The following is a 15621-nucleotide window of genomic DNA, read 5'->3' as shown; positions in this document are numbered from 1 at the left end:
GGGTGTTTCAAAAAGGTATGTCATAAATTAAATCACGCATTCCGGGGACAAGAATAAATTGATTGAATCCAACCTACCTTAGTACAAAAGTGTACATAAAAAAAGTTACAGCCCTTTAAAGTTACAAAATAAAAATTGTTTTTTTGAATTATCTCCTAAACTAGTTGACATTTTGTAATAAAAATGGACACGTTACTTTCTTGTTCTGAAAGCGTTTCTCATACAAAAGAAACAACAAAATCTAAGCGCACAGAAAGAATTTCAAAGTACGTTCAAATCAAATGAATTTTGTGGCAGCATTAGTTTAACACAATTCTTTTTAAAACTTTTTTGCCTCTTATCACTTTTCGAAAAACTAGTTTTTTCCTAGTTGGTCATAAAATTACAATTAGTTTCTACGGATACAATAATTACAAACAGTTCCATCAATAATAGTCAATCATTTATAGCTATCATTTATTGTGTAAATAAGATTAATATTAAAAATTTTGATATTACAATGGCCTACACATTTCAGGAAATGGCAGATATGTATTTAACTTTGTGTAAGTTGGATCAGAATAAATTATGATTTCAATAAACTATCGAGAATATCGTAGGTGAATGTCAAGGAAATAGTGCAGCAGCCGCAAGGCGTTATGCAGTAAAATACCCCAATCGAAATACACTTGATAGACTATTTCTGACCATTAATCGTCATTTACGGGAAACGGGTACATTCCAACCGCAAGTTGCTTGCAATAGTGGTCGTCTAATAATGGATGCCACTGATGAAGACATTTTAGAAATCATTGAAGAAGTCCCTGGAACAAGTACAAAGGGTATAGCTGCTCAACTAAATGTTTCTTACGTAAGGGTTTTTAATTGTAATTTTGAAAACACTCGAAATGTTAATTTTATTAGAAATATTTTGTTTACTGACGAGGCTACCTTTAGTAGAAATGGAGTAACAAATCATTATAACGAGCACATTTAGGCCGATGAAAATCCTCACGCCAAAAAAACGACTCATCACCAAAGGACTTTCAAAGTTAATGTTTGGGCAGAAATTGTGGATAACAATCTAATAGGCCCAGTATTTCTTCCCAACAATTTAAATGGTGATAATTATTTGCAGTTCTTGTCAAACGATTTATTATATCAAGAGTATTTGTAAGAAGTGAATATTGCAATAAGGCAAAATATGTGGTTTCTACAAGATGGCACTCCACCGCATTACAGTAATGAAGTCCGGGAATAACTTTGCAGGCAGTATCCTGGTCGGTGGATTGGAAGGGGTCGTGACGCACCTATTTCTTGGCCACCCAAAAGTCCAGATCTTAACCCCATGGACTTTTGTTTTTAAGGGGTTTATGAAAGAAAAAGTGTATTCTGTAACAATAGAGGACGAACAACAATTAAGGGATAGACTAATTGAAGCTGCAAATCAATTTCGTCAGAAAAATATGATTTTTTAGCGCATTGGGTCTTCTTTATTAAAACGATACCGAATGTGGATTGAAGATAATGGGGATCATTTTGAACATTTATTGTAATATCATATTTATAGAGGTTATAGACATTTTTTGTACTTGTTAATTTATTTAAGTCATTTATTTATTTGCACGTAATTTTTTAAAGGTTAATGAAAAGGGCCGTAACTCAATGTTTTTTTGAAAAAACTGATAAGAGGCAAAACAATTTTAAAAATAATGTGTTAAACTAATGATGCCATAAAATTCATTTGACTTGACGTACGCGCTTAGATTTTGTTGTTTCTTTTTTATGAAAAACGCTTTCAGAACAAGAAAGTAACGTATCCATTTTTATTACAAAATGTCAAGTAGTTTGATAATGCAAAAAAACAATTTTTATTTAGTAACTTCAAAGGGCTTTAATTTTTTTGTGTACACTTGTACTAAGGTAAGTTGGATTCAATCAATTTATTTTTGTCCCCGGAATGCGTGATTTAATTGATGACATACCTTTTTGAAACACCCTGTATATGTATTTTAGACAATTTACATGATCTAATAATTAGATTGCTTATCTGAACTTAAACATTTTAGTTAATGTTTACCAACAAGTAGGTACAATTTATTTCTTGTCGAAAAACCAAATCGCAAATGAAGGCCTCAGGAGCCCAGGGAATTTCAGAAAGTCCGTTGTGTCTTTCTAAACGTCAAAACAATTTAGTATACCTACACGTGTGCTGTCACAAGTTAACAGATAACCAAAAAGGGTCTTCCGTCCTTTATCGACCATTTCTACTTTCTATCAGATATGATAAAATTGTGGTTTTCACAAAACAATCTTAGCACGTATGTGAATAATTTTATATAAAATGGTTTATATAAGTTTTGTTTATTTTAAATTGACAGTGACTACTACGAAAAATTATTAGGTTTAGAACAGTATTTGGTACTGTATTTGGTACAAACTAAACATGAAAAAGATTAGTTGAAAGTAGAGAGACAATCCGATTCCACATACAAAGTTGCTTTATTAATTAATAGTATTGTGATGAACTCAACCGTTACTTGATGGAAATTTATTTTATATAACAATTAAACACTGAAAACTATGTTTTCAAAACTTCTACAAAATTTATTATAAAATCTTATCACTATAGCGGTTTCGGCAGATAGTCTTTCTCAAGTGGCCTATTTTTGTTATGTGTTTACACTTTATAGTCTTTAACGAAATAGGTTGAGGAGCATTCAAAATTATGTCTCTGTTTTTCAATTTGTTAATTTCCATAGATTCCAATAAAGATAGCTTAAAGCCTTTATTTTGGATATGAAAAATTTGAAATTTGTCATTAAAAGAATGATTATGATCTAGAAGGTGAAGTGCATTATGTAGAATCTGTTTTTCTATTATTGAAAGCCTCTTTATGTTCTGCTATACGTTTGTTAAAAGTTCTACCAGTTTGGCCGATGTAAATTTTTGGAGAGTCGCCACATTTTAGTTTGTATACACAACTGTCTAAGTGCTCTTAATTTTGGCTCTTGTTTTTAATATATTTGCCTAAGTTATTTGTTCTAAAAGCTAATGTTACTCCTTTCTTTTTTATGTGTTTGGCTATTTTTGTTGATATTTTGCCTGTATATGTCATCGAGCAGAAGGTATGGGGTTTTTTCTCCGGTGGTGAAAATACTAATTTTAGGGCTTTCTTGTGTAGTTTTTGATTTAAAATTGTATTAGTTTGTTCGTTGTACCTATTGTTTACTGCTATTTGCTTAATGATATTTAATTCTGTCTCAAAGTTGTATTTTGACATCGGAATTTCTATTAGTCTATGTAACATGCTATGATAGGCTGCCAGTTTATGTTGTGTAGGATGGGATGATGAATTATGTATAGTCCTGTCAGTATGGATAGGTTTATGAAATACGGTGAATTCATGTTGGTTTTTAAGTCTTATAAGTGTTATAAGGCAGGACTTATACTGGGTAGTCCTCTAAGCCCATTACTATCAGATATTTTTATGTAGAGGATGTACTGGTATATTTTACGGAAACTAACAAGCAACTTAACCAATTTTTATCGTATATTACTGCACTCCAGAGTCATATTGCATTTACAATAGAAACAGAACAAAATCAATCCATAATTTTTTTAGATTTAAAAATTATCACACTTAAACACAAACATGAGTTCTCTGTATTTCATAAACCTACCCATACTGACAAGACTATACACAATTTATCATCCAATTCTACTAAACATAAACTGGCAGCCTATCATAGCATGTTACATAGATTAACAGAAATTCCGATGTCAAAATACAACTTTGAGACAGAATTAAATATCATTAAACAAATAGCAGTAAACAATGGGTACAACGAACAAACAATTAATAAAATTTTAAATCAAAAACTACACAAGAAAGCCACGAAATTAGTATTTACACCACCATAGAAAAAACCCAGTTACCTTCTGCTCGATTATATATGCAGACAAAATATCAACAGCAATAGTCAAACACATAAAAAATAAAGAAATAACACCAGCTTTTAGAACAAATAATAATTCAGGCAAATATGGCAAGAAAAGAAAATACCCGACGAATGGAAGAAAAGTATAGTATGCCCAATCTATAAAAAAGGAGACAAACTCCAGTGCAAAAACTACCGTGGAATTTCTCTACTATGTACAGCGTATAAAGTCCTCACGTATATTTTAAACCAGCGACTCCAACCACTAGCAGAAAATATTATTGGAGAATATCAGACGGGCTTCAGACGGGGAAGATCGACAATGGATCAAATATTTACAGTCAAGCAGGTCTTGAGCAAATCGTGGGAACACGACATTGATGTTCACAACGTGTTTGTAGACTTCAAACAGGCATACGATTCAGTCAAAAGGGACAGACTATACTATATATTGGCAGAATTAGCAATACCACATAAGCTGATTAGACTCATTAAAGCCACAATGGATGAAACTCAGGCATGTGTACGAATACAAAACAACCGGACAGACTTTTTCAAAATCTCGCAGGGACTAAATCAGGGAGATGGGCTGGCACCAACATTGTTTAACCTGGCTGTATATGAACTGAGTGGACTGTATATTATTTTTATTTGGTCGAATTAAAACGCATTCGCTTACGCATAAGGGGTTTATTTACTAAATTTACAATATGAATAAAAATGTGTCTTCACACCACGGCGGTCGGTGAAGGTCTCTCTCTGTTGAATTTTGAATTTAAGACGCCACCTCGGCACGGACCATCTGGCTGGTAAGCTGCGTTGCCGATGTTTGCAGTCTCTAACATGCCCCCGGCCTTGAAAGGACCTGCTTTCAATCTTGAATTGGTAGTGGGCAAATTTTTGGAAAAGCTCGACGAATGACACCAGTTGCAGTTCGGATCGATGCCACTCGACAAATTCCATCCTTTCCAGGATGTAACTCCAGAACACGACCCAGTCTCCATTTCAACGGATTGATATTATCCTCCTTCGCGAGTACCATGGAGCCTTGTGATAAAGTTCTCTGCGTCTTTTTCCATTTAACCCTCTGCTGTAATTCGGATATATATTCTTTCGACCATCGTCGCCAGAAGTTCTGTCGCATTTGTTCCAGGAGTTGGAAACGAGAAAGTCTTCCAGTAGGTAAATCTGTGATGTCGGGTTCTGGTGTTGCTATTAACGGTTTGCCGATGAGAAAGTGAGCAGGAGTTAATGGATTTTCATCGTTAGGATCGGAAGAGAGTGGTGAGAGGGGTCGGGAATTTAAAATCGCTTCGATCTGTGCAAAAACTGTTGATAACTCTTCGAATGTTAGAATATTATTACCTACAACTCGCTTTAAATGATGTTTGCTTGATTTAATTCCTGCCTCCCAGAGGCCACCGAAATGCGGAGAATGTGCTGGAATAAAGTGCCAGTTTATATTTTCGGATGAGCACAACTCCAAAATTTTATTTTGATTTGAAATCAAAAACTTACTTAACGCTTGTAATTCGTGATTCGCGCCAACGAAATTAGTACCATTGTCAGAATATATTTGTTGAGGTTTTCCGCGTCTGCTAATAAATCGTTTTAGTGCTAATAAAAAAGTATGTGTCGAAAGATCAGAAACTAGCTCAATATGAACTGCTTTGACAGCAAAACATACAAACAGTGCCATATAACATTTTGAAGTTTTACTGCCCCTACCGTATCGATTTTTAATAATAAAAGGTCCGCCATAATCTACCCCACAAACCTTGAATGGATAACCAGCATCAAATCGAGTTTTCGGCAAATTACCCATTATAGGATTTGTGTTCTTCGCATTGAATCTGAAGCAAGTCACACACTGTCTAACTGTTAATTTAGCAAGATTTCTTCCTGATACCGGCCAAATGGACTGACGTAAAGAACTAAGCAAAAGTTGTGGGCCGGCATGCATCAATTTTAGATGCTCTGATTTAAAAATTAATTTGGTTAACGGATTGTGTGCCGACACGATAATGGGATGTTTCTTGTCATACGAATAATCTGAATTTGTTAAACGACCACCAACTCTTAATAAACCTTCCTGATCGATAAAAGGATTAAGATTAAGAATTTTGCTTTTAGTATTGATTTCTTGTCGGTTTAACAAGTTGTTTATCTTTACGGTATATGACTCTCTTTGTGACATTTTGAGAAGAAGCTTGTATGCCTTTCTTAATTCTTCAGTATTAAGAGGACCATTTGTTCGTCTAGAATCTTTATTTGAGATCATTGAAATGAATCTTAGAACAAAGGCTACAGTTCCAATTAGCTTGCTCAATGAAGAGAAGCGACTTATATCTACTACTGGTTCCAACGCACGTATTAAGAATGCATTTGATCCACACTTTAATTCAGGCAAGTTCTCTGGACACTTTACCTCTTGAGGCCAATCGCATTCGGATTTGTTTAACCAACTTGGACCAGACCACCACAAATTAGATACTTCCAACTCATATGGACTGATACCGCGTGACACTAAATCTGCGGGATTGTCCTTTGAGGAAACGTGCCGCCAATCACAAGAACTAGTTAAAGTTTGTACTTCGGCAACTCTATTAGAGGTAAACGTTTTTAATCGGTGTGGTTCCGTTTTCAACCAACCTAGCACGATTGTGGAATCTGTCCATATGGTCACTCTTTCAAATGTTGTGTTGTTAAGTGCATCCTTAACAATTGTACATAATTTGGATAAAACAACAGCTGCGCATAACTCGAGTTTGGGAATCGTAATAGTTTTCAACGGACTTACTTTAGATTTTGCGCATAGAAGCCTAACTGAAACTTGATTAGTTCGAGTAATAGAACGTACGTAGATGCATGCTCCATACGCGCGCTCGGAAGCATCCGAGAAACCATGTAATTCAATTGATCGTACATTTGGTAATGTTACGTGACGTGGAATAATTAATGAATTAAGTTTCGGAATCTCAGATTTGAACTTAAGCCATTCACCATGTAACGGCTGAGGAACTGATTCGTCCCAACTTAATCGCTCTAGCCAAAGCTTTTGAAGTATAATCTTCGTTTTAATAATACAAGGCACTAAAAGGCCTAGTGGATCAAATATTTGACCCACAGCCGAAAGAATGATTCTTTTAGTTACACGACCGTCTATAGCATTTGGTTCAATTTTAAACGTCAAAGAATCAGAATCGCATGACCAACCGAGACCTAATGTTTTTGTGTTTTGATCTTCACTGAATTGAACCGGTGAATTGGTCTTCTGTGAAGGTACGTCGCCCTTTATTATTCTAAGTATCGTATCGCTATTTGAGTGCCATTTTCGCAATTTAAAACACCCTTCAGATAAAATTTGTGAAATACCCACGCCTAAACTCACCGCTTCTTGAATAGAATTAGCACCCGTAATTAAATCGTCTACGTATATATCGTTTTTAATTATTTGAGATAAATCTGGACTGTTCCCTTCACAATTTAAGGCTAGCTCCATGATGCAACGAATTGCTAGAAAAGGCGCTGAAGCAGTACCATACGTAACTGTGTTTAATTCGTATATCTCTAATTCGTCGTTGGGATTACTTCGCCAAAATATTCGTTGCAATGATCGCTCTTTTGGATTAATCATTACTTGCCGATACATTTTCTCGATGTCGGCTGTTATCACGAATGCATGAATTCGAAATCTTAAGAGTATTGACAAAAGACTACTTTGTATTGTTGGGCCTACCATTTGTAGGTCATTAAGTGATAAACCTGTGGATGTGGCAGCCGAAGCATCGAAGACAACACGAAGCTTTGTAGTAACAGATTCCTCTCGAAGTACTCCATGGTGTGGCAAGTAATAGTGAATAGCATTTGTATTCAATTTATTTACTTTGGTCATATGACCTAACGCTTTGTATTCATTCATAAAATCGACATATTTTTTACGTAAATCCGAATTATGCTTAAGTTTTCGTTCTAATGATAAAAATCGCCTTCGCGCTTGTTCTTCCGAATCACCTAATTCATCTGTACCCGTTTTAAACGGAATAGATACTACGAATCTGCCCGTTTCTACATCGCGTTTCGTATTTTCAACAAAATGTTGTTCGCATGACGCTTCTTCTTCGGATATTGTGGGTTTTACACAGCATTCTTCTAATAACCAAAATTTCTCTAGTTGTTTTTGAATATCACCATTTAAAGACAGATTGCAGTGAGATACATTCGAATTTTCTGTAATGTTTCCAGAAATTATCCATCCAAAAGAAGTTTTTTGTAATACTGGCTGATCTGATCCTAGACGTATTTGTCCAATTTGCATCAAATTCCAAAATAAATTTGCTCCAATGAGCAAGTCTATGGGACCTGGTTTGTAGAATTCTGGATCAGCAAGGATTATATTTTTTGGAATATTTAACCTATTGATATTAACAACAGTAGTTGGTTGGATTCCAGTAATTTCGTTTATCATAAGACATGATAATTTTACCGAATATGCACTATGTAGCGACTCCACAGAAATTTCGCATTTTTTCTTAATATGGGATTTGCTACTATTAAGACCTACCACGGCCATATTGATATTTTCTGTTTCGAGATTAAGTATATCGCATAAATTTGATGAAATAAAACTAGATTGGGAACCTGAATCTAGCAACGCGCGTACGGTATGAGGTTTATTAAATTTATCAATTACTTGTACCAAAGCTGTGGCAAGTAAAACGTTTTCCTGAGAAATATTTGAACAAGTTAGAGATACATTTGAGTTCTCTGTAGTATTATTTTCGCGTCTATTGTATTCGTCATTTTGTATATGTAATAATGTATTGTGTCTACCGTTACATTTTCTGCAGTTGCTTAATCTGCAAACCGTATTTATGTGACCAGGTCGTAAACAATTTATACATAATCTAAGTCTTTTCGCATGCGTATTTCTTTCTGCTGAGGAAAGTTTAAGAAATTCTGCACAGTTTCGAATATAATGATTTTGTTTGCAGAAAGCACAAGTCATGTTATTTCCCGAACGATCAGCTGTATTATTGTTTCTTAAAGAAACATTTTCCGTATTGACAAACGATTGAGATATTCTGGATTGTTTTTTATGAAAAGAAGAGGTATTTCCTGAAGATGTATCGCGTTTAGATTCTATTGTTTCCAGCAAATCAGCCTTTGATTTTAAAAATGTTTTTAAATCTTGCACTGTTGGATATTGCATTTTCGATCTAAATTCTTCCCACTCTCGCGCTGTTTTATTATCCAACTTAGAAGTTACTATGTAAATTATTAAAGTATCCCAATGTTCGGTGGGTTGGTTTAATTGTTTTAATGCTTTTAAGTGTTTTGAAATAGAATCTATCAAAAACCGTAATATTTTTGACGACTCACATGTTTTAACATCTAAATTAAATAATGCTTTTACATGATTATGAACAAGAAGTCTTTCATTATTATAGCGTTCACAAAGCAAATTCCACGCTATAATGTAATTTGCCTCGCTAAACTCAATTGATGCTATTACTTCGGACGCGCAAGCTGAAAGTGAAGATTTAAGATAATGAAACTTTTGAAAATTCCGTAGTGCACTGTTTGTATGTATTAACGAGCTAAAAGTCTCGTGAAATTCCAACCAATCTTCATGACTACCACTAAATTTCGGTACCTCAACTGGCGGAAGACGAAACCCATTAAAATCGTTTACTTGACTACCCGATGCATTTTCCGAGTATGAACTGTTATTTGATAAATCTGTACTATGCCGAGAAAGTTTAGATTGTATTCGCTTACTTCGGGCCAATTCGCAATAAAAAGATTTCGTAAATTCCTCGCGTTCGGTATAACAAGTTTCTAATTCATCCTCATCAACTAAATCCTCTAACTCTAACTGCGATTCCTCGTAATTTTGTATTATTTTATTCGCTTCTTCGATACGTAAATTTAAATTGTAAATCGCGTCCTCTAAAATATGAATTTCAGACCTTGTCTCCGTTTCCAAATCATTTAAAAAGTTTTTAAAATGGGTTAATTTGGCTTTTACTGCACCCCGTTTTCGTTTTACAATTTTTATTTGCTCTTCGGTATTCATATTTATTTTAGTTATAAATAAAATTATTATTAACTTACTACTAAAAATTAAGAAACGAAAAAATAAATTCGTATAAATTCTTTCGAAGAATAAATCAAGCAGTATTCACACAAACAGAAATTATTTTATTTTTTGGAGGAATAAATTCGGTAAAAGGATTTTTGTACTCACTCTTTGAATTTTAGGCAACGCCGCTAGCTCTCTGGCCACCCTCTGGCGTCAGGTACAACGTTACAACAGCTTGGTTTTGGATGATATGCTCTTGGTTACACGTGCACTTAAGAATTACTGGATGAAACTGTCCGTTTTCGAGTATCAAATCACTTTGATTTTAACGTTTATGCTGATTACTGATATCCGGTCGATGGATCAATTTATGTATATGAACTGAGTGGACTGTATATTATTTTTATTTGGTCGAATTAAAACGCATTCGCTTACGCATAAGGGGTTTATTTACTAAATTTACAATATGAATAAAAATGTGTCTTCACACCACGGCGGTCGGTGAAGGTCTCTCTCTGTTGAATTTTGAATTTAAGACGCCACCTCGGCACGGACCATCTGGCTGGTAAGCTGCGTTGCCGATGTTTGCAGTCTCTAACACTGGCACTGGAGTATGCGGTTAGGCAAATGCAAACTGGACGAGAAAACCTACTGACCAATAAAACGGTTCAACTGGCTGCCTACGCCGATGATATTAATATTATGAGTAGAACATCAACAGGAGCACAGGAAGCATACGCAGAGTTAAAAACACAAACGAAAAGGCTAGGTCTGGAAATTAACACAGAAAAAACAAAAATAATGGTACAGACGAGAAGAAATATAATCCCACAAAACATTATGCATGAAGATGACATTGAAACGGTTGGAAAGTTTACATACCTGGGAGTAGAAATATATGCCGATGGAGCAGAGGATGGAGAAATACGAAAAAGGATAACGCAGGCAAACAAAGCTTATTTTGCCCTCTCCCATATATTTCGGTCCAAAAGTGTCCACCGAAATACAAAGATGAGAATCTATAAAACTTTAATTCGGTCAATAGCATGTTATGGCAGCGAAGCATGGGTCCTGAAAGAAACATCCAAAAACAAACTCGACACATTCGAAAGAAAAGTACTGAGGAGAATACTAGGACCTGTGAGGGAAAACGGAATCTTCAGAATTCGATATAACAACGAGCTCTATCAACTGTATAAGGAAACACCCCTGTCAGACTTCATTAGAATACAAAGATTGCAATGGGCCGGACATGTGATACGAATGGGAGAGGATAGGCTACCAAAACGAGCACTGAACGCCAGAATGCAGGGAAAGAGACCAGTTGGAAAGCCAAGAAAGCGCTGGGAAGACACAGTAAGCATGACTTGAATGGCGTGCCCTCCAATTAAAAAACTGGCAGGACCCTGGGCTACCTGGCCTTTCGGCATACGCCCGTTAGTGAAACCTCTGCCCCTACGAGTCCGACACCAAAGTGAAGGTGCCACGGGGCGCGTACCAAAGACGTCCCGTGGGTCCCCCCGTGGGGGTACCCCGTAGGGTTACCACGACACGTCTAGCACACGCAACCCGCGGGGGCTCCACCTTCCCCGTAGTACCTGTGTTGTGAGTACCTTGCCTACCCGTTACTCCCACACTACGGGCGGGTAGGTTCGGCAGGCGGAGGAATTTCCACCTCACACGTAGACAGGTCGCCGCCGAGGATCTCTCCTCTACCACTCTTGGATCTCCCGGTGGGTACGTGCCGGGGCACCTACACCGCTCCTGACCGCCGTCAGGCGCGGTGTGTCCACACCCCTCCTGACCACGGTCAGGAGAGGTATTTACGGGCCCAGCTCGTTCAACCTCACCAGGCTCTTTTGGAATGGGAGTAGAGTGGTCCCACGAGTAGTCTCGTCTCGGATACTAGGAATGTAGACCGGTGACCGTGTCGCCGAAGCGACCGTGTGCGTTTCTACCAACCCGACACCTCAAACGACGGCTCTCCACCTCCCTATTCCTACCCATTAGTCGCCTCTTACGACAGGCAGGGCTTTCTGACCCCGGTCGTATTCTTTATCTCCGCGAGCCGGACGGAGAGACACAGTAAGCAGCGACGCACAAGCACTTTTAGGAGTCCGTGTATGGAGAAGAGCAGCCACAGACAGACAAGGGTGGAGGCAAAAAATAAAGGAGGCCAAGGCTCATTTTGGGCTGTAGTGCCGTAGAAGAAGAAGAAGGCAAATATATTAAGTTATAAAAACAAAGTTTTCAGTGTTTTTTATTGTTACATAATAGTATTGTTTTAAGAAAGTTATGTCACACTTCTAGCATCATTCATATTTACTTCTATTGTATATTCTGAGTTTCAATGACAAATTTTCTGTTATGTCTATTAAAAGATAAGAAGTTATAGGGAAATGTATTTGTATTATAGTTAATTTAAAATTATTTGTTTTAGGAGTAAAGTCGCTGCAGCCCTTCTTAACAAGCACCTTCAAATTAACGGCATATCCGCCGGTTTGACTTCGTTACGACAATCAGTTGATGAAGGCCTTGTGTCCGACGACAAAGCTGCAGCTGCCGAGGCCGTAGCTACGGATCCAGGTTCCAGTAGCAAAATGAAGAGAGAAAGAAAAGCTGCCAGGACGTTAGGAATTATTGTATCTGCGTTTTTAGCGTGCTGGTTACCTTTCTTTCTATGGTAAGTTGTATTAAAAGGATTTTTAAAAGATAAATTATGCAATATTACTGATTATGTCCAATACTGATTAAGAAAGGAATTATATCAATAAATCACCATCCATGTATTTTTGAAAGTAAGGAAGTAAAAAATGAGAGAGATAGTAACCTGAATACTTGGAAAATTTTCAGTACAGTAAAATAATGCAAGGATACATTATTCATCTCTGTCATAATTTTTTGTGAAAGAAGGTTTAAACAAATGCTGGCCACTTTTTGCGTGGGCGATATCTTGATCCTTATTCTGGAGCATCTCACGAATATGTTAACGAAAAAAATCTAATGGTAATGTTTCCCAACGAAGGTGAGGTTTCTGCTTTATTTATTTTTGTATACTTTAGTAAATAGTTTCACTTTATACTTTTAGTTCTAAACCGAAGAATTTCTATCTAAGTTCAAGTTTTTTAATATGCATTTGATTATTACCAGTATATTTATTATTATACTTTATTTATTTTGATTTGTCTACCACTTTATTTGCCTTTTCTTACAGTTATCCTTTGTTTATTAGATAATATAAAACTAGCTGTCTACCGCCTTAAAATTAAATTTCATTAAGCCCCTCTTTCGAATGTCTGAATCTCACAACTGGTTGCTGGTTGATTAAATTAAACAATCATTCTATAAAAGTAAAGAATATTCGTCGTTTTGTATCAAAAAATTCAAGTTCAAAAAATTATATATAAATGTATTTCGTTTGTAAAACTTTAAAAAATAATGTAAAATATTTTGCAATTTATTGCTTGTGAAACTTCTTCGTTTATAAATTACAAAAATTTAAACTCATATTTACGTCAATTCCCTGCTCATTGTTTCTGTATACATATAAAATTTATATCCCTTTTAAACATCTTTCGATCCTCTAATTAAGTATACATTTTCTCTTATTGAGTTTAAATTTAATCGATTAATTTAGTAATAATAAAATTTAAGACATTGCTTTTTGAGCTCAAAAGTTGATTTTTATGTGGAATATTAACAGTACAAAAACCTTCAATTTTAATAATTTTTGCAAATTAATCCTTAAATTTGTTATTGTTTATTCAAAAAACATTTAGCGTAATTTAAATTAAAATAAGCTTACGGTCTTTATGGAATGCCGCTATGTTTGATTCTTCTTTGTAATTGTGTTCTATTAAATAAATCTTGTTCTGTGTTCTCTTTGATAACACAAATTTATAAAACATTAGTGCGAAGTATTAGGACATATGGAGCTAAAAATTGGCCTATAAACAAGAAAAACAGCAGTAAGATAGTAGCAACAGAGATGGAATGCCTGCTAAGATGTAGCAGAATAACAAGAGTGGATAGGAGAAGTAATGACAAAATAAAGCAAAGAACATCAATAGAAACAGACATACTAAAATATATGGAACAAAAAAGACTAAAGTGGTATGGACACCTAATAAGAACTAGCGACAGCAGATGGATAAAGAGAATAACCGAATGGAGCCTCATAGGAACATAGGAAGAAGGAAAAGGGGACGACCCCGAAGATCCTGAATGAACGAAGTAGATGACGCTATGAGCAAGATAAGCCTAAATTATGGAGAGTGGGACAACAGAGAGTGATGGAAACAGTTGAGCAAGGGAATGTATAGAAAAGTAGTGATCCTTTCCCAAGTTAACATGCTCCTTTTCTAACATGGCTGCACCGTACTGAAGACGACCAATAGTCAGAAATACGTATTTGGCTTCCATCGATATATTTTTTTGGTTTTCTGTTTTGCGAGACATGCCATTACATTTTACTTATATCTATAATATATATATATATATATATATATATATATATATATATATATATATATATATATATATTTATATATATAATATATATTTATATATATATATATAATATATTTATATATATATATAATATATTTATATATATATATATATATAAATCTTATCACATAATTCCTTGTATATCACGATTTGTACGATTGTAGCAAACATACGTATCTAAAGCCCTGTTGGCGTGCTGTAATATCTGATTTTATTGTCATATAATATATATATATAGCGCGATCCTGTATGTTGATTAGGCACTATAAGTTTAAGGTTTTTTTAATAATTCACCTTCTGACCCAATCCATTTATTATTTTCTCTTTGAGCTATCCTCTTTCCAACGACCCCTTATACGTCACCATCCAATTGCCCGTTCTTGATTTGAACGACGTCAGAGTGAAAAAGATGGGGAGAAGCCAAACTACCTTCACCTGTATCACAATTTAAACAAATTAAGCTAACTACAATTTCACTTGTCTTTGTGTTGACTTCAGCAATAAGAATAATTAAGTTAAAATTGTGTGTAACGTAGAACTTGCATGCCAACTCTCATCATGCACCTTCACAAAAAATAATTTAGTCATTAATACCCGTATTTCCAGATCAATACGCGATGATGCAAATAGACTCGCCAAGCTCTCTAGTTTACAACAAGTCATCTTTCCAAACGGTTACCGCGAAAATCACATCAATAGGAGCATCCACAGACATCAGTCTCCCACTCAATCTCAATCCAAAGACTCAGACCCTTATCATACGAAATCTTGTCGTCCTTACATTAAATGTGTTACTGAAAAAATTAGCCAAGAGGAATAAGGACAATACGTACCCCCACAAAAACTTTCATCCCTTGTCCGATTAATTAAAGACAACATTCCAAAAGAACAACACCAAAAGTTTATGAAATTCCTTTTGTAGACTGCCCCGATCCTATATAGGCCAAAAAATCGTAGAATCCAAAATACGATTTATGAATATTCCATTCCTGTTTACAATTCCAATTAAATTTCAGCTCTAGGTCAAGATTATCTACATACAGGTGACAAAATTGATTTTAAAAACTCCAGAACCATAGCCCTCATCCGCTTCTATAAACCAAGAAT

General features: G+C 35.4%; 2 protein-coding genes across 2 annotated transcripts in view; one reads left to right on the top strand and one right to left on the bottom strand.

Moving 5' to 3' along the window:
• Positions 1-4791: 4791 nt before the first annotated feature.
• On the bottom strand, positions 4792-9999 carry LOC140446444 (uncharacterized). The gene has a single exon (XM_072538997.1). The coding sequence runs from the start codon at positions 9997-9999 to the stop codon at positions 4792-4794; it is 5208 nt and encodes a 1735-aa protein (XP_072395098.1).
• A 482-nt stretch (positions 10000-10481) lies between these two features.
• LOC140446443 (octopamine receptor beta-1R-like) overlaps positions 10482-15621 on the top strand; it is a 54470-nt gene continuing 49330 nt past the window's right edge. Inside the window, exons 1-2 of the mRNA XM_072538996.1 lie at positions 10482-10570; positions 12446-12688. Coding sequence (XP_072395097.1) covers positions 10482-10570; positions 12446-12688 — 332 coding nt within the window. The remainder of the gene's footprint in view (positions 10571-12445; positions 12689-15621) is intronic.

This window comes from Diabrotica undecimpunctata, chromosome 7, assembly GCF_040954645.1.
Source record: "Diabrotica undecimpunctata isolate CICGRU chromosome 7, icDiaUnde3, whole genome shotgun sequence".
Taxonomy (NCBI): domain Eukaryota; kingdom Metazoa; phylum Arthropoda; class Insecta; order Coleoptera; family Chrysomelidae; genus Diabrotica; species Diabrotica undecimpunctata.
The sequence above is the reverse complement of the archived record's forward strand: the minus strand, read 5'-3'. Positions and strand labels throughout refer to the sequence as shown.